Raw genomic sequence first — 27,944 nt, 5'->3', positions numbered from 1 at the left:
GTGCTCAGATTGAATACAATCGCGATCTTTCCACTATTAAAGTAGACATTATTTATCTTTGCTCCTTAACTAAATTTAGTCAAAAGTATTCAAAGTTATCAAATATTTAGAAATAGATTGATGCATGAACGATGACAATGCTAATGGTCTTCTTATTTGGCTGTTGTGAAGTGAAACTTACTGTTAGCAAAGGTGGAACATTTTTTATTTCTTTACGACAAAATAATTATGCTGGAAATGTTTCTGGATGAGGTATTTGTGTGATTTATACATTTAGCTGTATTCTGATCTGTCCTAAAGCATACAGGTCGAAGCAATCCATTGTTAGTCTACTTATTGTTTATTTATCACATTTTACAATAAGGCTCTTAAAGCACTGCTTTGATAAATGTTGTGTTGTCATATTTCAGATACCTCAAGTAAAATGAAGTCATTTGTTTTATATTTTTACTGACAGTGTACTTGTATTTTTTTACGTTTCTATTTTAGGTTAAGATCAAGTGTAAAATAAAATCTACATGTGATGTACAGCTATTTAAGAAACAAATTTGCCAAATTGTAAAGAAAATAGTGTAAAATATGTAAATAAAAGGCTAAATTTAAATCTTTTTACCATATACTTTAATTTAACCTTTTAAAGCTAAAAAATATATATTTTTAAAAATGGGCAAAAAGTGTCTCTATGGCCTTAAAGATTATTTGGTAGTTTTACCAGTGCTATTGAAAAAGATTAATTGTCATGAAAGGAAAAATTGACTATACTTCCTTTGTTAGTGCAAATTATACATGTGGCTAGCAATCAAACCATTAAATCAGGTTTACACTTAAAAAAAGTGATTTCATAATGAAAATCAGATTTTTTTCAAAAGTAACCAACTAGTACTTTTTAAAAGAGTAATTTGTACTTTTACCTAATATTAGTATTATTTACTAAAATTTTTGTTATTTTAGCAGTGTAATAGTATTTTTACTTGAGTACAAAAAAGATTTCACAAGCATTTAGTGCAGGTTTATTATATTATTAATATATGATTAATAAATATCATTATTAATGGTTTTTATTTGTATCTATTCCTATGCAATGTTTTATGGGTTGCTGAGAATACATTTCAGGTCTTCAATACATAGCATTTCAGTCTTGAAAAAAAAAATAGGTGCTGGAATTGATTTTCATTAGGCTGTGCCTGTATGAACCCTGTCATGTACATTTACCATTTATTTCAAGATTTGTCAGAAAGTGTATGAATATGACATATAGCCTATATTTATGAGGTCCAAGCAGCATTTCCAGCTTTTGATGAATAGGAATACTTGAATACTATGAATACTTTAGATTTAAGTACAGCAGTTTTCTTTTTACTTTTTAAGAACAGCGCCATTTTTTTATGAACTTTTAAAAGCACATTTTAACTAAAACTTTTTTTTTATCTGCAAGCACAGTTAATGTTCAGACTATTTCAAATGTTTAAAGTAACTGACAATAATACATATTCTTAATAATAGGAAGTAATCTGCATCGTTTTAAAACTGTGCACACCTGTAGCTGCTTAATTAGGCTTACGACGCTATTTTTTAATACTGGTTAAAAAATAGCGCCTTAAGGTGGTACTTGGAGAGACGATTTTTTTCTAAGGTGGTACTTGGTGAAAAAAGTTTGAGAACCACTGCACTATACAAATAGACACACACAATACACCCTATACACATACACACTCCATACATATACACATATGATACACTCCATACAAATAGACACACAAGATACACATACATACTCCATGCACATGCACACATGATACACTCCATACACGATACAATCCATATATATACATTTAACATATGCACACATGATACACCCTAACATATACTCTCTATACAAATAGATACACACAATACACCTTATACGTTTACACACATGATATTCCATCTACATATACACACATTTCATACATATGCACACGATACACTCCATACATATACACTCCATACATACGCACACATGATACATATACATACATGATACACTTACACACATCATACATATAGACACACACGATACACCCTAAACATATGCACACATGATTCACTATATACATATGCACATGATACACTCCATTCATATGCACAAATGATAAACCCTATACATATACACACTCCATAAATATAGACACACACAATAGACCCTATACATATACACATCTATACATATGCACATATGATACACCCCATACAAATACACATCCTATACATATGCACACATGATTCACAATATACATATGCACGGATGATATACTCCATATATATATATACACTAAACATGCACACAAGATACACCCTATAACATATACACACTTTACAAATAGACACCTTATACATTTACACACATGATATTCCATCTATATATACACACATTCCATACATATGCACACGATACACTCTATACATTTACACACATCATACATATGCAATGCACCCTATACATATGCACACACGATATATATACACACACCCTATACAAATAGACACACACAATACATATACACACTATACATATGTACACGACTCACAATAATCATATACATACACCCAATACATTTACATACTCCATACTTGATATTCCATATCATATATACACTTTATACAAAAGCGGATATGATACACTCCATACATTACACGATGCACTCCTGTCAGTGTCTGGGATAGAACCCTAGTCTCTGGCATGAAAGGTGAGTGACGAACCCACTGAGCTACTGGGAGTTGATGAAGTCAACAACGATAACACACTCTATACATATGCACACCTATAAATACTATACAAATAGACGCACACTATGAATTTACATACATATACACACATGATATTCCATATCATATGTACACACACGATACAGTCTATCCTTATCCACTTTATACAAATATGATACACTCCATACATAACACGCATTGCATATACACACATGACGCACTCCTGTCAGTGTCTGGGATAGAACCCTAGTCTCTGGCGTGAAAGGTGAGGGACGATTCCACTGAGCTACTGGAAGTTAGTGAATTAAGCCAACAACGATTATACACTCTATACATATACACACTTACAATACACCCAATACATATAAACACTAAACAAATAGACACGCACAATACACCCTATACATATACACACTCCATACATATGCACATATGATACACTCCATACAAATAGACACACCCTATACATATGCACACATGACTCACTTTATACATATGCACACATGATACACTCCATATATATACACTAAACATATGCACACATGAAACACTCTATAACATATACACACTATACAAATAGACACACACAATACACCTTATACATTTGCACACATGATATTTCATCTATATATACACACATTCCATATATATGCACACATGATAAATATACACGATACACTTGCACAAATCATACATATAGAAACACACGATACACCCTTAACATATGCACACATGACTCACTATATACATGTGCACACAATACACTATACATATGCACACATGATACACCCTATAACATACACACACTCAATACACCCTATACATATAAACACTTTACAAATAGACACTCACAATACACCCTATACATATATACACTGCATACATATTATACACTCCATACAAATAGACACACACCATACATATACGCACATGATATTCCATATATATACACACGGCACATTCCATCTTACTTTATACAAATGCAGATATGATACACTCAATACATTACACTCTATACATATACACACATGATGGACTCATGTCAGTGTCTGGGATACACACTATACAAATAGACACACACAATACAATGATATTCCATCTATATATACACATTCCATACATATGCACACAATACACTCTATACATTTACACACATCATACATATAGACACACATGATACACCCTATTCATACGCACACATGATACACTTTATACAAAATCACGATACACCCTATACATGTACACACTCAATACATATACACACAGTCTATACAAATAGACACACAATACATACTCCATTCATATGTACACATGATACACTCCATACATATGTACACTACACATATGCACTCATGACTCACCATATACATATACACACACCCAATACATTTACATACTCCATACATATACACACATGATATTCCATGTCATATATACACACAATACATTCCATACAAATACACTTCATACAAATGCAGATATGATACACTTCATACATTACACTCATTACATATACACAAATGATGCACTCCTGTCAGTGTCTGGGATAGAACCCCGGTCTCTGGCTTGAAAGGTGAGTGACGAATAGATAGACACAATACACCTTATACATTTACACACATGCTATTCCATCTATATATACACACATTCCATACATATGCACACGATACACTCCATACATATACAGCCCATACATATGCACACGATACATCATACATATAGAGACATGATACACCCTAAACATATGCACACATGATTCACTATATACATATGCACACATGATACACTCCATTCATATACACTCGATACATATGCACAAATGATACACCCTATAACATATACACACTCCATACATATAGACACACAAAATACACCCTATACATATAAACACTATACAAATAGACACACACAATACACCCTATACATTTACACACATGACACTCCATGTCATATATACACACAATACATTACATACATATAGAGTTCATACAAATGCAGATATGATACACTATGTACATTACACTCATCTCATATACATACATGATGGACTTCTGTCAGTGTCTGGGATAGAACCCCAGTCTCTGGGTTGAAAGTTGAGTGACGAATCCACTGAGCCACATGGGAGTTGATGAAGCCAACAACAAAAACAAACTCCATCATACACTTCATACATATGCACACATATAAACACTATACAAAAAGTCACACACTATAAATGTACATACTCCATACATATATACACACATGATATTCCTTATCATATATAAACACATGATACATTAAATCCATATACACTTTGCACAAATGCAGATATGATAAACTCAGAAAATTACACATTACATATGCACTCCTGTCAGTGTCTGGGATAGAACACCAGTCTCTGGCGTGAGAGGTGAGTGACAAATCCACTGAGCTACTGGGAATTAACAAAGCCAACTACGATAACACACTCATGAAACACCCTATAAATGTACACATATCATATATATGCACACAATACACTCCATACATATACACTCCATACATATGCACACATGATACACATACATACATGATATACTCTGTACATATACACTCAATACATATGCACACGATACACTATATATATATACACACTATACATATGCACACATGACTCACTATATGCTTATGCACACACGATACATATACAGCCCATACATACATGTACAGCCCATATACAGCCCATACATACATGATACACTTACACACATCATACATATAGACACACACGATACACCCTAAACATATGCACACATATACACTCCATACATATGCACACATGATACACATACATACATGATATACTCTGTACATATACACTCAATACATATGCACACGATACACTATATATATATACACACTATACATATGCACACATGACTCACTATATGCTTATGCACACACGATACACCCTATAACATATACTGTACACACTTCATATATATAGACACACACAATACACCCTATACATATACACAGTCCATACAAATAGACACACAAGATACACATACACACTTGATACACCCTATACATATACACTCCCTGCACATGCACACATGATACACTCCATATATATACACTAAACATATGCACACTTGATACACCCTATAACATATACACACACAATACACCTTATGCATTTACACACATGCTATTCCATCTATATATACACACATTCCATACATATGCACACAATTCACTCCATACATATACAGCCCATACATACATGATACACTTACACACATCATACATATAGACACACACGATACACCCTAAACATATGCACACATGATACACTCCATTCATATACACAAATGATACACCCTCTGACATATACACACTCTATACATATAGACACACACAATACACCCTATACATATAAACACTATACAAATAGACACACACACACACAATACACCCTATACATTTACACACATGACATTCCATGTCATATATACAGACAATAAATTCCATACATGTACACTTCATACAAATGCAGATATGATACACTCCATACATTACCCTCATTACATAAACACACTTGATGGATTCCTGTCAGTATCTGGGATAGAACCCCGGTCTCTGGCTTGAAAGGTGAGTGATGAATCCACTGAGCTACTGGGAGTTGATGAAGGCTACAACAATAACACACTCCATCATACACTTCATACATATGCACACATATAAACACTATACAAAAAGTCACACACTATAAATGTACATACTCCATACATATATACACACATGATATTCCATATCATATATACACACATGATACATTAAATCCATATACACTTTGCACAAATGCAGATATGATAAACTCAGAAAATTACGCTCATTACATATGCACACATGATGCACTCCTGTCAGTGTCTGGGATAGAACACTGGTCTCTGGCATGGGAGGTGAGTGACAAATCCACTGAGCTACTGGAAATTAACGAAGCCAACTACGATAACACACTCCATCATACACTTCATAAATATGCACACATATAAACACTATACAAAAAGTCACACACTATAAATTTACATACTCCATACACACATGCTATTCCATATCATATATACACACATGATACATTAAATCCAAATACACTTTGCACAAATGCAGATATGATAAACTCAGAAAAGTACACTCATTACATATGCACACATGATGCACTCCTGTCAGTGTCTGGGATAGAACACCGGTCTCTGGCGTGAGAGGTGAGTGACAAATCCACTGAGCTACTGGAAATTAACGAAGCCAACTACGATAACACACTCATTAAACACCCTATACATGTACACATTCCATACATATGCACACAATACACTCCATACATATACACTCCATACATATGCACACATGATACACATACATACATGATACACTCTATACATATACACTCATTACATATGCACACGATACACTATATATATACACACTATAGATATGCACACATGACTCACAATATGCATATGCACACACGATACACCCTATAACATATACTGTACACACTCCATACATATAGACACACACAATACACCCTATACATATAAACACTATACAAATAGACACACATAATACACCCTATACATATACACACTACATACATATGCACATATGATACACTCCATACAAATAGACACACAAGATACACATACACACTCGATACACCCTATACATATACACACTCCATGCGCATGCACACATGATACACTCCATACACAATACACTCCATATATATACTCTAAACATATGCACACTTGATACACCCTATAACATATACACACTATACAAATAGATACACACAATACACCTTATACATTTACACACATGCTATTCCATCTATATATACACACATTTCATACATATGCACACGATACACTCCATACATATACAGCCCACACATATGCACACATGATACACATACATATATGATACACTTACACACATCATACATATAGACACACACAATACACCCTAAACATATGCACATATGATTCACTATATACATATGCACACATGATACACTCCATTCATATACAATCGATACATATGCACAAACGATACACCCTATAACATATACACACTCCATACATATAGACACACACACAATACACCCTATACATATAAACACTATACAAATAGACACACACAATACACCCTATACATTTACACACATGATATTCCATCTATATATACACACTCTATACATTTACACACATCATACATATAGACACACACAATACACCCTATACATTTACACACTAACAATATACCCTATACATGTAAACACACACCCTATACAAATAGACACACACAATACATACGCACACTTCAGAGATATATACACTATACAGATGCACACATGACTCACAATTTACATATACACACACCCAATACATTTATATAATCTATACATATACACACATGATATTCTATCATCCATATATGCACATAATACAAATGCAGATATGACACATTTCATACAATACACCCATTACATATACATGACACGTCTCTCTCAGTGTCTGGGATAGAACCCCGGTCTCTGGAGTGAAAGGTGAGTGACAAATCCACTGAGCTACTGGCAGTTAGTTGATGTAGTCTATACATACAAACACTATACAAATAGACACACACTATACACCCTATACATATATACACTCTATACATATTATTCACATGATATTCCATATTATATATACACACGGCACATTTCATCTTACTTTATACAAATGCAGATATGATATACTCAATATATTACACTCTGTACATATACACACATGATTGACTCCTGTCAGTGTCTGGGATACACACTATACAAATAGACAAAATACACCTTATATATTTACATGCATGATATTCCATCTATATATACACATTCCATACATATGCACTCGATACACTTCATACATATGCACACGATACATTTACACACATCATACTGTACATATAGACACACACGATATACCCTATACATATGCACACATGATACACTTTATACATATACACACTCACAACACACCCTATACATGTACACACTCCATTGATATGCACACATGATACACTCCATACATATTTACATTATACATATACTTACATGACTCACCATATACATATACACACACAACACGTACACATACTCTATACACATTTGATAGTCCATGTCATATATACACACATTATACATTCCATACAAATACACTTCATACATTACACTCGATCAGTCAGTCAGTGTCTGGGATAGAACCCCGGTCTCTGGTGTGAAAGGTGAGTGACAAATCCACTGAGCTACTCAATCCACATAGACACTATACAAAAAGTCACACACTATAAATTTACATACTCCATACATATACACACATGATATTCCATATCATATATACACACATGATACATTACATCCATATACACTTTGTACAAATGCAGATATGATGCCTTCAATACATTTCACTCATTACATATACACACATGAAGCACTCCTGTAAGTGTTTGGGATAGAAAATATGGGAGAATTTTGCCCAAAACGGGAGGGTTTATGTGAGTGAAGTGAACAGAAAGTGTTTGTGGAGAATAACACAAATAACACGAGATAACGCAATACATTTTTGCGAGGGAACGCAAAACTTTGCGAGAGAACTACGGAACCCGGAAGGGACGTAGTGGAGGAGAAAAAAATTGACTGTAAAAAAAAATAAAAATTATGGGTGAAAGAAAAAAAATGGGTGGAAGGAAAATATATATTTCTAAGTTTTTGCGTTCTCTCGCCAAGTTTTGCGGTCCCTCGCAAAAATGTTTTGCATTCCCTCCCAAAGTTTTGCGTTATCTCGCAAAGTAGTTTTGCGTTCTCTCGCAAAACTGTTTCTCCACAAACACTTCCTGTTCACTTCACTCACGCAAACCCTCCCATTTTTGCTAAAATTCTTCTGCATTTTACCATTCTATCCCACTTTCTTTACATTATTACTGTGTGTCGATCGTCGCCTTTCATATGCAACCTCTGAACCAGTGAATGCATGTATAAGCGCTGACTGACAGATGCGCTTCGTGAAGTGAACAGGAAGTGTTTGGGGAGAAACAGTCTCGTGAGAGAACACAAAACATCTTTGCTAGATAACGCAAAACATTTTTTTGCGAGGGAATGCAAAACTTTGCGAGAGAACGCAAAAACTTAGAAATATATATTTTCCTCCTACCCATTTTTTTCTTTCACCCATTTTTTTTTATTTCACCCAGACAATTTTTTTCTCCTCCACTACGTCCCTTCCGTGGTTCCATAGTAATGTACATCAATAATGCGACTAAAATCGGCATACTCTACACGTCTTAATTAGATTTCTCTTTAGTTCCATTATAAACTTAATCTGATTAAATTAATGATAAAAAAATCGCTTCATACATTACACTCATTACTATTACACATGATCAGTCAGTCACTGTCTGGGATAGAACCCCGGTCTCTGGTGTGAAAGGTGAGTGACGAATCCACTGAGCTACTCAATCCACATAGACACTATACAAAAAGTCACACACTATAAATTTACATTCTCCATACATATACACACATGATATTCCATATCATATATACACACATGATACATTACATCCATATACACTTTGTACAAATGCAGATATGATGCCTTCAATACATTTCACTCATTACATATACACACTAGATGCACTCCTGTAAGTGTTTGGGATAGAAAATATGGGAGAATTTTTTTTTCTGATTAAATTAATGATAAAAAAATCGCTGTTTACATGGTTAACTCTTAATAAGAGTATTGTCTCAATCGTATTAAAATCGAATTATTGGTGTCCATGTAAACATAGTAATTCAACTTAAGTGTGTTGAAGCAGAGTTGGAACTAAACTCTGCCATCCTCTAGGAACCGAGTTTGGCACCTCAGGTTTAACAACAAAAACTTAATAAAAATATAGAAAAAATTATAAATGAAATTACAATAAATCAAATTAAACACATGAAATGCTGTTATCTGTGCAAAATAATTCTCAAGATGAGTGTTGCACATTTCCTGTACATGAAGAAGAGGAGCAGATAAAGTTTCATGGTCCTGACCTGATAGTCTTGTCTGTCCTGTCAGCGTTTAATGTTTCCCTGTTTGCCCTGTGCTTGTTTACATTGCTGTGTCTTAATTTGTTTTGGCCATGTGCTCCTCTTGTCTTTCCTCCTTGTTTTAAGTTACCCTCTTGTTTAGACCTTGTTATCCTGATTGTTTTTACCTGTCTCTCATGTGCTTTGTTCTATATATTGTGCTGTGTGTTTTCATTTCTTTGCTGTTTCGTTCCATGTTGTGTCCTTAAAGAGTAGTTAGTAGTTGATTATTAGTAGATTTTTTGATTGTTTAATTTCTCTCTTTAAGATTGTAGAAGTCTTTATTGCAGTTTCAGTTTTAACAGATAGATCTAGTCAGTCGAATTCTCTTTCTACTAGGATTTATATTTGATTTCATTTTTTGTTTTTGATTTAGTTTTATTATTTTATTGTATATTAGTAGGGATGTAACGGTATCAGAATTTCACGGTACGGTAATACCTCGGTATGAATGTCACGGTACGGTATTTATTGAATCATTTACAGGAAAAAACAAAACTTATGAAAATACTCCAAAAAGTGCCAAAAGTGTCAATGACATACAAATTAGCCATCTATCTGTAAGCTTTGAAACAGGAACTTCAATTTTAATAACAAAAAATTATTAAACCATGTAAAAACAATAAAGTTTCAATTTAGTATTGTTGAAAACTCATCACATTCAACATTTAATCACACTCAGCCCATCTACCCAGATGAGAGCTCTGCTAGTCGGACTTCTCATCAAGCATCTCCCGCTGGATCTAATCTCACTATATTTATTAAACGGGATATTTCATTTATCTTGTTGTCTTTATCTAACGACATGCTCCCTGACTTTGGTCATTGGAATCTATTACTTGTTCTCAGGTAACGTGTTTTGGCTGAGCGCAAAGATAAGTTAATGATTAATGTAACCACGTACATTCTGTATATTGACTGATCGCTTGCCTTTATTTCCTATAATGTTTAAACTTATTGTATGTTATACTTTTAAAATGGCCATTATCGATTATTAAAACTGATACTCAGCAAAAGAGAGGCTGTGTTTCGTATTTTCACTGAAATTGAAAGGAGGCAGTTGTTATCGGCTCCGTTTTGTTATAAATATCCACACAGTGAAGATGACGCTCATCTTATGCAGCACGACGCCTCAACATGTCTGCAGTCTAAGTTGCTAATATTAAAATGAAAATAGGCAGTTCCTTAAATCATGTTTACATTTTATTGTTGATAAAGTGAAACAACGAAGCCAGGGTGATGTGAATGAAGTTATAAAGTACACTGTTCCCTTTGAAGATTTACCCGTGTCCTCGGTATAGTCTGCTTTTCCATATCAAACTGAGAAGAAGAGACTGCAGCCTTGATCAAACTTGCGAAGTCTGAACTTACTAGGAGAGGATGCAGGACTGAACTGTGCGTGTTAGGCTACTTAATATTCAGGAAAAGCCCCAATCAGAGAGGCGAACGTCTGCAGCCCCGCCTCCGTTTTCAGATGTCTCCGTTTTCCATTATCCACACTGAGACATTATCCACACTGAGACATTATCCACACATTTCGAAACGCTCCGTTTTCGGCGCTCGAGAGCTCTTTTCATCCCCGCTTCTAGCAGCACACTCCATTTCCGCATTACTGGATCTGTAGCGACAACAGACCGCAAGGGATGATGGTCAAGCATGGGCTGATGGGTATTGTAGTTTTCGCTACCTCCCGTTCGCTTCATTCGCCTAAGCAAATTTTCTCAGAAGACCTATAGTTTTACCGAGTCATGCGACTTCGGTAATATCGAAAAAAATTAATATTGCGGTATGACGGTATTTACAATACCGTTACATCCCTATATATTAGTGCTGCCTGTTTAATGTCCTGTCTCGTGTCTTATACTTTTCCAGTCCTATCCCGTGTCCTTACTTCCTAACCTGCCAGTCTAGAGTTTGCGTGGCTTGCTCTGGGATCTAGCTCTGTTTTGACCACCGTTACTCTACTTCTGGCTGGCTGTTCATTTTGGTGCCATCTTGTCCCTACCACTGGCTTCCCTGTGTCATTGCCCCTACTTTTTGGACCTCGTCTGTCTACTTGTACCTAATTCTGTGAATAAACACCACCGTCTGCTTTCTTTGAACCAACCATGAGATAAAGTGGTTTAAAGAGATAGTTCACCCCAAAATAAAAATGTACTTAACATTTCCTCTGCCTCAAGTGTATCTGAATCTTTATGAGTCTCATTATTTTGTTGAATATTAAAGAAGATATTTTGAAGAAAATTTAAAATCTGTAAACATTGACTTCCATAGTAGGACAAAAACAATGTCAATGCGTACAGGCTTCCAGTTTTCTTCTAAATATCTTCCATTGTGTTCAACAGAAAAAAGAAAGCCACAAACTGGTTTGGAAACTGGTCATGATCAAATGATGACAAAAAGTGAAAATGTGAATATAATAAACAATGAAACTTAAAAGACTCTTAAGTTAAATATGATTAAAAATAACTTTTATGAATATAAAATGAAAGTTCTATTGTTTCTATCTCCTGTTGAACACACACAGAGACACACAAAAAATATTGAGAAATGTTGGTTACTGTGACTCCAGAGTAATTCGACTCAGCAACAAGCTTTCTTCAAAATACCTTTTTTTGTGTTCAACAGAAGACACTCACTATATATATATATATATATATATATATATATATATATATATATATATATATATATATATATGACACACCGTACATATAGACACACGATCCACATGCATACATTTTATACATATACACACTCAATACATATAGACACACAATACACCCTATACATATAAACACTATACAAATAGACACACACAATAAACCCTATAAATAATACACCATACAAATAGACACACCCTATACACTACATTTTCAATACACACACTCCTGTCAGTGTCTGGGATAGAACCTGAATATCTTGCGTGAAAGATGAGTGTCGAGTCCACTGAGCTCCTGGGACTTCATGAAGCCAAATAACGATAACACACTCCATAATGCACTCCATACATATACACACATGATACACCCCATACGTAATGCACTTTATACAAATACACACTCAAAACAGACACACTCATGATACACCCTATACATGTACACATTCCATACATATGCACACAATACACTCCATACGTATACACTCCATACATATGCACACATGATACACTATACATTTAAACAGATCATACATATAGACACACGTGATACACCCTAAGCATATGCACACATGATACACTCAATACATATACACAATACATATGCACACAATAAACTATATATACTGTACACACACTATACATATGCACACGACTCACTATATGCATATTTACACATGATACACCCTATAACATATACACACTCTATACATATAGACACACACAATACACCCTTAACATATAAACACTATAAAAATAGACACACACAATACACATACACTCTCCTTACATATGAGCATATGATACACTCCATGCAAATAGACACACAAGATACACATACTGTAGACACTCCATACACATGCACACATGCATATAGAATACACAAACATGATACACTCTACACATATACAATACACCCTATACATGTAAACACTCAATACACCCTTGATACATATGCACACATGATACACTCCATACATATGCATACAAATTTGATACACTCCATGCATTACACTCATTACATAAACACACATGATGGACTCCTGTCAGTGTCTGGGATAGAACCCCAGTCGCTGGCTTGAAAGTTGAGTGACGAATTCACTGAGCTACTGGGAGTTGATGAAGCCAACAACAATAACACACTCCATCATACACTTCATACATATGCACACATATAAACACTATACAAAAAGTCACACACTATAAATGTACATACTCCATACATATATACACACATGATATTCCATATCATATATACACACATGATACATTAAATCCATATACACTTTGCACAAATGCAGTTATGATAAACTCAGAAAATTACACTCCATAAATGTATAGACACACACGATACACCATATACATTTACACACTCACGATATACACTATACATGTAAACACACACCCTATACAAATAGACACATACAATACATGTACACACTCCATAGATATACACTTTATACAAATACGATAAATTTCATACATTACATATACACGCATGATGCACTTCTGTCAGTGTCTGGGATCGAACCCCAGTCTTTGGCGTGAGAGATGAGTGACGAATCCACTGAGCTACTGATATATGTATTAAATATATATATATATATATATATATGCACACATGACTCACTATATACATTCTGTATACACACAGCCTATACATTTACATACTCCATACATATACACACATTATACATTCCATCCATATACACTTTATACAAATGCAGATATGATACACTCCATACATTACACTATATCATATACACACATGATGCACTCCTGTCAGTGTCTGGGATAGAACACTGGCTTCTGGTGTGAAAGGTGGATGATGAAACCAATGAGCTACTGGCAGTTGATGAAACCAAATAATAACACACTCCATAATACACTCCATAAATATGCACACATTATACACTCTATACACATACACACTCACAATACACCCTATACATGTACACATTCCATATATATGCACATGATACACTCCATACACATACACAGTCCATACACATGCACACATGATTCTCTCATGATGCCTTCCTGTCAGTGTCCAAAATAGAACCCAGGTCTCTGGCATGAAAGGTGAGCGACAAATCCACTGAGCTAATGGCAGTTGATGAAACCAAACAATAACACACTCCATAAATATGCACACATTATACACCCTATACATATGCACACATGATACACTCCATACAAATGCACATGTACACACTCAATACATATATACACTCTATACATTAGACATTATACATATACACACATGATGCACTCCTGTCAGTATCTGGGATAGAACCGGGCTCTCTGGCATGAAAGGTGAGTGATGAATCCACTGAAATCCTGGGATTTGATGAAGCCAAACAACGATAGCAAACTCCATGATACACTCTATACATATACACTCCATACATATGCACATGATACACTCTTAACATATACACACACCATACAGACACACCCTATACATGTACACACTCCATACATATGCACACGGTAACTCCATACATATGCACACATGATACACACTAATTACAGTTTTTTTTTTACTTTTTAAGAACAGTAACCTTTCATTTTTAACTTTTAAAAGCATATTTTAATTTAAACGTTGATGTTTTATTTTTATTTGTTTATGTTTCACATATAAGCACAGTACAGTGTTAATGTTCAAGCTATTTAAATTGTTTAAAGTGGCTGACAATAAACATTTTAAATAATAGGAATTATTATCTGCCTCGTTTTAGAACTGTGCAGAGCTGCAGCTGCTTTACTGGGCTTACTACGCTTCTGTATTTCAATACTGCTGCTCATTATAGTGGTTCTTGGAGAGACTATTCTTTTCTGAGGTGGTACTTTAAAGAAAAAAGTTTGAGAACCACTGTACTAGAATATTTAAGAAATAGCGCCACTGTGTGGGTGATAGCAGATAGTGATGCTGCTATTCCCATTAAATCATAAATGTATTCTTTGTAGTTTTATTAAAGTACAGCACACCTTTTTATAAAACAGCTATTTTCCCCAAGTAAACCTACTGATATAAATGTGTTGTCCGTCTTAAAAGTGCATATTTTTATATCTTAATTTCATTCTAGCCACAGAAAGGGAAAATAATCTGACTCTCACTGTGGCCACACGAGCGCGCAGTGCTTGTGCCTGTGGTGCGCGCGCACCTGACACCTGTCACACTGTGACGAGTTTCTGGCTCTTCTGATGCACGAGAGCAGAGCGGTTCTTGACGGTCGCGGGGCAGCACTCAACCCACATCACCGAAGCTGGAGCAAGCCGTCCGAAACCCTCCAAACTTCCACTGGGCCGGGCCAGCAGGCCAGCAACCCCCGATCTGGACCGATGTGCTGGCCGAGATGTCTCGACACATTTATATTAGGAATAAGATCGGCGAGGGAATCCAAGCACCTATATTTCAGGTGACTATATTTAAACTTTTAACTGTCATTTGACAACTCTTCATGATTAAAAACCCAAATATATTGTAATATTTAATTGTGATAGTATTCACTTTAGTAAGTACTATATAGTAGCCTACGCTAGTACAGAAGAAGTAGAGCGTGTTGACGAATGTTTGTAGTTTTTATTGAGGTGTGCTATTTTGTGATGTTTTAATTGTTTAGATGGGGCGTCAATGGTAGCCAACTTGAATTAAACACAAGGGTATTTAGACTTTTACCAAACTAAACTTTTACAGTTTATATTAAATATGATTCTTGAAGCAAAAGTAAATCCCTTGCAAGCGTAATTGTTTGAATTTTTGACCGTAATGATGAAGGAAACCATCACCTGACTCCATTAAAAGCACCCTAATGCTGTGAAACGAGCACACTGACCTATTTTTTGGTGGCCCTATTAAGCAAACTTTAAAAAGAACAAGCTCTCTGTCTATCCTCAACACTACTACAAACCCTAGAGGCCCCCTAGAAATAGAAACAAATCAGACCTTGCTAATTATTATCCCTTAAGTGACTATTTTTGGTCAGCCCACCCCATCTTTCTCTCTTGCTTTTCACATTTATGAAGCCCTTGCAAAATCTACAAAATTCACAATGGTTTTCCAACCTGAAGCAGTAAGGTATTTGTAAAATTGTGTACAAATTATAATTAATATTAAAATGAAGACTTTTACTATTCTAATAATACTTTTAGGGGAACTGTTTGTTGCATATACGTGGGTTATAAAAAGAAATTGTAACAAGTATGTAACTGATTCAGTCTAGATAACCTTTATTAACTCAGCATATTCAAATTATGAGATATAAATAATGTTGAGATCTGGGCGAAGCAGTGGTGCAGTAGGTAGTGCTGTCGCCTCACAGCAAGAAGGTCACTGGTTCGAACCTTGGCTCAGTTGGCATTTCTGTGAGGCGTTTGCATGTTTTTCCTGCGTTCACGTGGGTTTGCTCCGATTTTCCCCAAAGACAAGGCTAAATTGTCCGTTGTGTGTAAGGGTGACAGGCCGGCCGGAATGTGTAAAAAAGTCGTTATCATATGGACAAGTCTAAATGGAGGACTTGTTCCAAAGAGCCAACCCCGCAACCATACGGGACAAAGGCCAAAGAAGAAGAAGAAGAAGAAACAATGTTGAGATCTAAAGAAATTTAGTTGTGAGTTATGAACAGAATTTCCAGGAAATTCAAGAAGAAAAACATCTCAGTAATACAACATATAAACAAATTTGAGAAAAAAAATCATTGCAATATGTAATTTACAAGGTAAAAAGACATAATTCTGAGTTCATATCTACAAGATTTTTTTTTCTTTAGAAATGCACAATATAAACTTGCAGCAAAATTTTCAAAATAGAAAAATCATAACTTTTTTGCAAGATATAAATTGTATTTCTTATAAGTTCAAATCGAACTCGCAATAAAAAGTCACAATTGCCTTTTCTTGTTCTTCCATAATCTTGATTTTTAAAACCTCTTGATATTTTTTCAGCTGCAGACGATTATTTTCCTCTAGGTGTGAAGTAAGGGTTAATATAGCTGAAAGAACACTTGTTCTCTCCTACCTCTTATATAAATCCCTTAATAAATTGTACAGATAATTTACATTGATGCAAGTGGCTCTCATTGCCAAATGAAACCTAATTAATGGTCACTAATGCACTATGCGTAGCAAGATTTTTATTTCTCCTGCAGCGCTTGCATCCTCATCCTTATTTGGCTGACTCCCATGTTTAAAGGAACACTTCCCTTTTTCAAAAAAGGCTAATAAATTTTACATCTCCCCTGGTTTACCATTAGAAATTAGTTCAGCCACTCTCTAGCTCTGGCTGGAGCACTTTTAGCTTAGCATCAATCATTGAATCAGATTAGACCATTAGCATCTGATTTAAAATAATCCAAAAATCATGTTTGATAATTTGCCTATTTTAAACTTTAGTCTTCTCAACTTACATCATGTACTAAGACTATAAAGAAAAGTTGCTATTTTCTAGGTCTACATAGGGACTTTAATATTGTTCCGGCGTAACAATCAAGGAACTTTGCTGTACTACCATGATACTACCATTTGCTGTGGCACAATGATATTATACAGTGCTTCAAAATGGTCCCCAGCAAGGTAACAGCTTAACTTTTCAGTTTCCGTCGTCTTAGTACACAATGTAAATACAGAAGAGTCAAGCTTTAAATAGGAAAATTATCAAAACTCTTTTTGATTTTTTTGTGTGAGATGCTAATGGTCTAATCTGATTTAATGATTTATGGTAAGCTAAGCTAAAAGTGCTTCTGCCAGACACAGAGATCGGCTGAATGGATTCAAAACTGGCAAAACTCAACTGTTTAACTCTAGGGAGTTGTAAAATGAGCCTATTTCCAAAAAATAGGTCTTTTAAGTGTGCTGTTTAGTTATAGCGTACTTATTTCCAGCGGAATATTCAGTCCATGTTTATGATGTGTTGTAAGTTTTTCATAACCTTTATAGCTACTTGGCCAATATCCTCAATACTGATTCTGCTCCTTACTGTATTCTGATTCTGACCAAATATCAAAAGCAAGATTGCATTAAAACGAATGCTAATATTGTATTCTCAAAAGTAAATGATTGAGAAATGAAGACTATTCATTCATGATTTGGTCATTTCTCCCTCTACAGGTGAACAGGGGAACATATTCACGACGCAGTCGGCTGAAGAGATCTGATGGCAGCACCACCTCCACCAGTTTCATCCTCAGACAGGTAAACACATTAAAAAAGCCTGGTTCTTTAGAGACTTTAGCATTACTTTGCAGTTTTTATCCATAAAAGAAATGATTCATCCCCCTATTTGGGCTCAATTACATTATTATCCACACATTTGAAGGTCATTAAAGCAAACTTATTCTGTCATTATTTTGTTTTTGTTTTGTTCATCTGCTCTGATTCTTGCCTTCTAAAATCTTTTTTTTCCTTCGTTATGCCGTCACATATTATAATGCAGTTTTGTAACTGTCCAGAATTTAATAAAATTGCTTTATATAGTTTACATAAATATAAAATATATAAACAAACATTATTTACATCAGGCAGACATTCTTACATGAGATAACGTGAACAAATATTGTAAAGACAATGTTGACATAAGATTGGAAAATAAAAAAGTGGTAAATTAATTATCTATTAATTAATAATCAATTTTACTATAACCAATTTAATGTGTTGATATAATCAGTCACATAAGGAAAAATAACACAAAACACATACCAATACACAAGATTATGTGTATTGAAAAATCAGGCTAAATATAAAAAGAACTGTGACAACATCTCCGACTGACTTGACCTTTTTTTGTGAAAATAGAAGACTTTTGGACAGTACTGTATTTGTTTGGATTATGGTTTTATACAGTATATCCTATAATAAACAGTAATGTGTAAATGTTGGAACAACCTATGACAGTCTGATTATTCTATATCAGCACATAAAAAATGATGTGATCTTTGACAGGTCTTAAACCTCAGATGAGCAACAGCAAATAGCACTGGCAAAAAGTAAGTCAGGCACTACAAATCACATGCCTATTCACTCACCATCAAGTGATTTGAGACGTTATGTGTTTCTGTCTTCTGTTGAACACAAAAGACGACATTTCGGAGAAGGCTGAAAAACTGTAACCACTGACTTCCATAGAAAAATAAATACTATTGATTGCAGTGGTTACAGGTATCCAACAGTTTTCTAAATATCTTCTTAAAGAAAGGAACTCATAAGGGTCTGAAAGAATACGTGAATGATATTTTTTTGGCAAACTATACCTTTAACTGATCATCAAAAGATATAACAGGTCTGGATTTTTGTTAACATAATACCTCTCCAATGTCCATCTAATATGACGATCCCAAACACACCATCAAATCTACATAGATTAATGAGCATAGTTAAATAGTATAGTATAGATAAATGCAAAAGAGCAAAGATGCAAATGAAATAAACTGCTTTTCTGATTTCGGAGAATTCATATAGTATTAACACAACTTGAATAATTATATATCACCGTATAGTCTTCATCATATCAATAAATTTTAATCATCTTTGTAATATAAAGCTACAAATGTTAAAACTTTCTGTACTTTTAAGCTTTCTTGAAATGCTTTCAAGATATAATCTTGAAACAATAATAATAATCACAGATCTTGAAACATGCACATGACAAACTTTCAACTATTGTACCTGATCAAATGTAATTACGACTGGACATTGCAGGTTCTAAGATGTGACTATTGTGGATGTGTATATTGCAATATCAATGCTGAAACAAAATATTGAGCAGCTCTACTTTACAATCTTTTCTATCTTGGCTTAATTTTTGTTACATACAAATAGGGAAATAAGTGTTGAAAATGTCAAGTTTTTTTCTTTGAAATAAGATTTCTAAAGGAGCTGTTGACATGGAATTGAACCAGGTTTTGATGAAAACCCAAACAATACATAAATAAAACAAAACATAAATCTGAAAACAAAAGAGTCATGTGTAAAAACAATTGAATGACAGAAGGAGAAAGAATACTTTTATAATAGGCTTTTATGTCAACAGGGCTTGCAAAGGACCATGTAATTTTCTTAACATATTCTAAATGTCTTTATATAGCAAACTATGTAATTAAGTAGGCAGTCCTAACCTTTTTTACATGAATATATTTACCATTGGTGTCCAGTTCTACTAAACAGGATTGGACACCCCGTTGTATACTATTTTGCAGTTATAATATGCAATACAGTTGAAGTCAAAATGATTAGCTTAACTATTAAATTATTAATAAATATTTCCCAAATTATGTTTAACAGAGAGTCATTTTTCCTTTGATATCTGTTTCTTTTGGGGAAAGTCTTATTTGTTTTATATCAGCTAGAATCAAAGCAGTTTTACATTGTTTTAATCATTTAACGTCAATATTATTAAGCAAATTTTTTTTTCGAATGGCTTCAGAGCAAACAATTGTTATACAATGACTTGCCTAATAGCCCTAACATGCTTAGTTAACCTAATTAATCTAGTTAGGCCTTTAAACTGCACTTTAAGCTGAATCTTGAAATATACAGTAGGTGACACTTTAATATGAGCATTAGTTCCTGCCTTGTACTGGCGCCACTCTAAAGGAGCAAGAACGTGTTTTTTTGAAGAACGTGTAAGAAGGTGCCCCTTGGCGACTATAACGCTAGGGGGCACAAAGGGATGGAATGTGAATGGACAAAAATAGCCTGTACAGTAGCTGTAAATACTCTGCTACTTGTAAATAAAGATAAACAATCAAACAAGGCATTATAATTTCTTCATTAATCATTAAAAACTTGTCAACAAGCTTTATTATCATTGTTAACTTGTTAAGTGCAATGAGGATTCATTATGGAAAGTTGAATAAAAGAAAGAAAAGACAACTAAAATGAATAAGTAAATAAATAAAGCAGTGTTTTAGCCTAAATATTGAGAGATGTACAGTGTTATTTTAATGTGATCGGACTAAGACAGTCAATAAAAAAGCTTTTTCATTTATAGTTTTAATTTAAATTTTTGTTGTTGATTCATATTTTACTATCTCATTTTATGTCTCAATTACTGTGCATAAATAATAAATGAATAATTAAATAGGCCTAATTATTTATTTTCTCCCCACTTTATTTATAGAAATTTTAAAAAATGTACAATTATTACACAATTTAAAGACTTTACCTGCGAAACACTGAGAAACACTCCGGCGCTATTTTATATACAGTAGGCCTACTATAATTTAAAAGAAAGCTGCAAAGTGGGCTATATTATTTTATTCTAGCCTATATTATTTTTATTTGATTTCCTCTGTATCTGTCACTTGCGCTTCAATGCGCGTGCTGAGCGAGATGAGAAACAACAAGGCAATATTGACCTTTTTTATGGGCTATAGGCTACTATAGTATATAATGATTTAGTTTTTACATATAGTATTGCATTAATTTGCATAGATGTTTTATAGTTTATATAGGCCTAAAATGAACCTTGATTCTAAGTTATTATTCAAAACAAACCTGGGTTTTTAATGACGGATATGGGTGTCACAAAATACTTTTTAAACCAGTGTTTTTTATTATTATTATTTGTTGGGAACAACACTTAATAAAAATTTTAATGTATTTATTACACCCCCTCATTGGAAAAAAAAAAACTGTATCAATTACAGTGCTTCCTGCAGGTTTGAAATATAAGAGTTGCGGTGTATTTAGTAAAATATTATGTACTGTCATCATGGCAATGATAAAAGAAATTACTGTTATTAGAATTTAGTTATTAAAACTGTCACATTTAGAAATGGGATCTCTCTGTTAAACAGAAATTGGGAGAAAATTTTAAAGAATTAAAATGTATGTATTAATATATCATATTATTTATTGTATAGATACATTTTTTTTAATCATTTTTATCATTTTAGGCTCATTTTTATTAGCTCCCTTAAATCTTGTTTGATTTTTTTTTTCGATTTACTTCAAAACAAATTACTGTGTTCAATGACTTGCGTAATTACCCTAACTTTAAACTAATAAACCCAGTTAAGCCTGTAAATTGCACTTTAAGCTGCAAACTATAATACTATCTTGCAAAATAACTAGTAAAATATTATTAAAAAAAAAAAGTAGTTAATAGAAATTAATTATTAAAACTATTGTGCTTTAACAATGTTCATCTTCTCTCCATCAAACAGCACTTGGGAGTATTTGAATAAAAAAAGCATTTTGCCATCAACTTTATATCCTATTGATTCATGTTAAACTTGATGTCTTACAAAAAATTGGTTTACCTGATATGTATGTGCATTTAAGAAAACGCCATGGTTGATTTTGACTGTAAATATAAGAGGATTTTGTATTCTGAGACTATTGCAGATTAATGATTTTATTACTGCATCGTGAAAACAAGATCACTGCAAATACAATGGCTTAAAGGAAACCTGACTGTACATTCAAAAGAAACAAAGAAGGAAAAAGAGAGAATGAAAACAGCAGAGGGGAGGCTCGTTCTCTCTCTCTTTCTCATCAGCGCTCGCAGTCAAGGAGAACACACGTCAGCAGCAGCAGCTCTGACTGGAGGGTCTGCTCAGCCAATCAGCATGCAGCTGCTCAAGTGTGTCATCAGCTAGAGATTGAGGAAGGCTCTCTCTCTCTCTCTCTCTCTCTCTGATGCGGGGAGCAGCGCCGTGTGTGTTTGTGCGTGTGTGTGTGCGAGCGTGTTGCTGAGAGATGATGAAACGTCCGCGTCAGTGAGCCGTTGGGAAGCTTCTCCCTGCCTGAGGATGTGAGAGAATTGGAGGCTGAACGAGGGATCCACTCCATCCTGCAGGCCGAGCCGTCTGCACAGGCCTGCTTTCCCTCTTTCTCTCTCTCTCTCCATCCTCTCTTTCTCTCGTGAGGCATCTCTCACCCTTTTTTCCCTCCTTGTTCTTCCTCCGTGGAGCAAGGGGATCGTCATCCCCCCATCGATTCTCTCTCTTTTTTGTGTGTGTGGTGGTGGCTCCCTCCTCCTCTTCCTCCTCCTCCTCCTCCCCCCCTCTCTCCATCTCCACCACCTCCTCTCTCTCTCTTTTTTTTCTCTATTCTTCAAGAGGACCTCTTTGGAATAGCAAACCTCCATGTATGACAATTTGTACCTGCATGGATTTGAAGACTCGGAGGCGGTGAGTTATTTTTTCTCGCGATTAGAATTGACTACTGCTATATATAGTCTTTTCCCACTGGCTGTGCGTGTGTGTGTGTGTGCGTTTGTGTGTGTGTGTGTGGCTCAGCTGTGCTGCACATACAGGGCCTGCGAGACTCGGTGTACCAGGATTTTTTTTTTTTTAAGATGCAGCCCACCGATGTCCGTGGGTGTGCTTTTGGGAAATGCTCATCTGAGGCTTTGTGTGTGTGTGTTCTGTGTGTTTTAATAGCACACATTCCCATTGAACAAATTCACTCATATTCCGGTGCGTTAGGAGAACGGCTGTTGCCGAAAGAACAGCGCGTCTCTCATTCATTTTTTTTGTTCAATTGGGTTCGTGGGATGTGACTTTCTATTCATTGTAGGATTTATACCTGACGTCTTTATGGTGGAAATTGCGTAGGGTGTTATCGCGCTGGTCAAATTGTAAAGCTTCATTTGCTGTCGGGCTGTTAAAGGGGCAGAGCCGCTTCTCGCTGATGTGTAGAATGTAATGAGTCACATGGCTTAGGTGCCCCACTTGAATGCCTTAAAATGAAATCGAGCCAGAAGTCTGGAAAAGACATCAAGGATTTTGTGTGTGTGTGTGTGTGTGTGTGTGTGTGTGTGCGTGTGTGTGTGTGTGTGTGTGTGTGTGTGTTAGAGGCCCTTGAAAACTGTTCTAATTCTCATCAGATGTGTTTATATTCTGATATTCAGTATGTAATAGAAGCTATTGATCTATTTTAGCCTTTTTTTGTGGAATTTTGTGGATGAAAATTCACTCAGTTTTTAGCTGCTTGTTCAAAATACTTGAACCAACAATTCTTGAGAGTTTTTAGGGGACAACTTAATTGTTTTTTGTTCAATCAACTTAAATTCGTAAAAACATTTTATTTGTGTTGGGACAAAATTAAGGAATTGTGGAACCCTGCTTTTTTTTTTTTTTACATTGTACACACTGTAAAAAGTGATTAGTTATTTAAAGTGAGTAAATCAATTGCCCTAAAAGAAACAAGTTGACTTTATAAAATAATGCAAGTAAACCCATTGTAACTTGGAACTTTTAAGTTGACTTAATTATTATTATTATGCAAATTGTATTCACTTTAAAAAAATCAAAGTAAACTAATCACATTTTCCAATACACATTTTTTATATTTGTTTTTTTTTTCCAGCTTTTCTATATCTAGCAGAATGACAGTAACTAAAATAAATCTGCTCTTCCAGACTCCAATGTGTCTTCTAAATTCTTTACAGGATATAATTGTAGATTTTATAGACTTAATGAAGCACCAAAGATAGTTAAAGTCAGAATAATTAGCCCCCTTCAAATTTTTTTCTTCTTTTTAAAATATTTTCCATATGATGCTTAACAGAGCAAGGACTTGTTCACAGTATGTCTGATAATAATTTTTCTTCTGGAAAATGCCTTATGTTTTATTTCAGCTAAAATAAAAGCAGTTTTTACTTTTTTAAACACCATTTTAGGGACAAAATTATTAGCCCCTTTAAGCTACATTTTTTTCTCGATAATCTACAGAACAAACCGTCATTATTCAATAACTTGCCTAATTAGGCTATACCCGCCTAGTTAACCTAAGCCTTTAAATGTCACTTTAAGCTGTATAGAAGTGTCTTGAAAAATATCTAGTCAAATATTATTTACTGTCATCATGACAAAGATAAAAGAAATCAGTTATTAGACATGAGTTATTAAAACTATTATATTTAGAAATGTGTTGAAAAAATCTGCTCTCTGTTAAACAGAAATTCGGGGAAAAATAAACAAGCCATCTATTAATTCAGGGGGCTAATAATTCTGACTTTAACTGTATGTAATATTGTTATAATTACAGTAATTATTTGAAAACACTGTGAAAAAAAGGAATTAGTTGACTTAAAAAAGTGAGTACAATTAGCATAATAGTTTACTCGCTTTAAGTAACTAATCAGTTTTTACAGTGAAGAGAGACTTCTGTTGCTTGTTTAAACTATGCATTTAAAATGAGCTGAAACAACATAATTCTTACGTTTTTTGGGCATCTTAATTGTTCTATTCACTTAAATTTGTATGAACAGTTAACTTATTCAGTTTGTGTTGGGACAACATGAAGGAATTGTTTTACAGTGGGTGTTGTGTTGTTTTAATCTAGAAAAATATTTAACAGATTAAAGGTGCAGTAGGTGATTGCCTTCAGAAATGTTTTTTTTGTTGTGCTACACTGTTAAACCCAAAAAGTTAAGGTAACTCAAACCATTTGAGGAAACGGATTGCAACAAACCATTTAAGTTCAAAAACTAATCCTAATGAGTACTGTAATCCATTTGATTCCAATTTGAGCACAGTAAATCATAATAAATAAAGAGAACTCAAACCAACTGAGTACTGTAAAGCCCAATAAGTTATGTCAACTCAAACCATTTGAGAAACCCGACTGCCACAAACAATTTGAGTTAAAAAACGAATGTATATGAGTATCGTGAACTTACTCCATTTAAGTTAAAGCAATGAGGTACCTTCAACTGTGAGTTCAAAGCTCTTTTGAAACGAGTAGAATTACCTTTCAGTAAATTTTGAGTTAACTACACTCATTTCATTTGATAGAGTTGACTGTTGGAGTTTACAGTGTAGTTAAAGGTCTCTTCACATACCGATAGTAATGATTAAAGTAAATCATCTAAATGTATTTATATGTATTTTTATAATCTGGGTAAGGCATAGGACTAAAAAATGTTCGTCCAATTAAAAAATGTCAAACCAACATTAGCACTGTTTAACTGACTGTGAACAATGTTGTATTGTATACACTGTAAAACCCAACAGTTAACTTTATCAAATGAAAGGAGTGAAGTTAATTTTGTAGTTTAATGTACTGAAAGTTAATTCAACTCAGTGTTGAAGGCAATGAGTTAATTAAATACCTCATTCATTCAACTTAAATGAAGTTCACAGTACTCATATAAATTAATTTTTACATTGAAATGGATAGTAGCAATCGGGTTTTACAGTGTTGTCATTGGCTGATAATATGATTTCACTATTTAGAAATTGCAAACAATACTTTTCTGAAATTATATTATTAAGCAGAAAGTCTGAATGTGCGGATATAGAACCCCAATGTCAGTTTTGGGGAAATATAATTCCTGCACCCACTGGCCTGTCAACAACTACGCTGGACAAAGTGCATGTCTCTGTGGAGTTTTCTAACTGGTGAATGACATGATAGTGTTACATAAGGTTGTGTATCGTCATCTGTTTGGTGCACGCTTTGGAC

The 27,944-nt window shown here is 34.3% G+C and overlaps 2 protein-coding genes and 1 long non-coding RNA gene across 15 annotated transcripts in view; 2 read left to right on the top strand and 1 right to left on the bottom strand.

Annotated features, from left to right (window-relative positions):
* Positions 1-13,040, top strand: part of inpp4ab (inositol polyphosphate-4-phosphatase type I Ab) — a 141,893-nt gene extending 128,853 nt beyond the window's left edge. For all 10 annotated transcript variants that reach the window (XM_073953397.1, XM_073953394.1, XM_073953387.1 and 7 more), the window contains one exon: positions 12,746-13,040. In XM_073953397.1, the coding sequence (XP_073809498.1) occupies positions 12,746-12,812 (67 nt within the window). In that variant the 3' untranslated portion in view covers positions 12,813-13,040. The remainder of the gene's footprint in view (positions 1-12,745) is intronic.
* The window catches only part of LOC141386203 (uncharacterized), a 111,585-nt gene that overhangs the window by 62,839 nt on the left and 20,802 nt on the right, over positions 1-27,944 (bottom strand). The window lies entirely within an intron of this gene.
* Positions 16,764-27,944, top strand: part of cacnb4b (calcium channel, voltage-dependent, beta 4b subunit) — a 60,914-nt gene continuing 49,733 nt past the window's right edge. The window contains exons 1-2 of one of the 4 annotated variants that reach the window (XM_021476925.3): positions 16,764-16,954; positions 19,641-19,724. In XM_021476925.3, coding sequence (XP_021332600.1) covers positions 16,892-16,954; positions 19,641-19,724 — 147 coding nt within the window. In that variant the 5' untranslated portion in view covers positions 16,764-16,891. 4 annotated transcript variants of the gene reach the window in all.

This window comes from Danio rerio, chromosome 6, assembly GCF_049306965.1.
Source record: "Danio rerio strain Tuebingen ecotype United States chromosome 6, GRCz12tu, whole genome shotgun sequence".
Classification (NCBI taxonomy): Eukaryota; Metazoa; Chordata; class Actinopteri; order Cypriniformes; family Danionidae; genus Danio; species Danio rerio.
The sequence above is the reverse complement of the archived record's forward strand: the minus strand, read 5'-3'. Positions and strand labels throughout refer to the sequence as shown.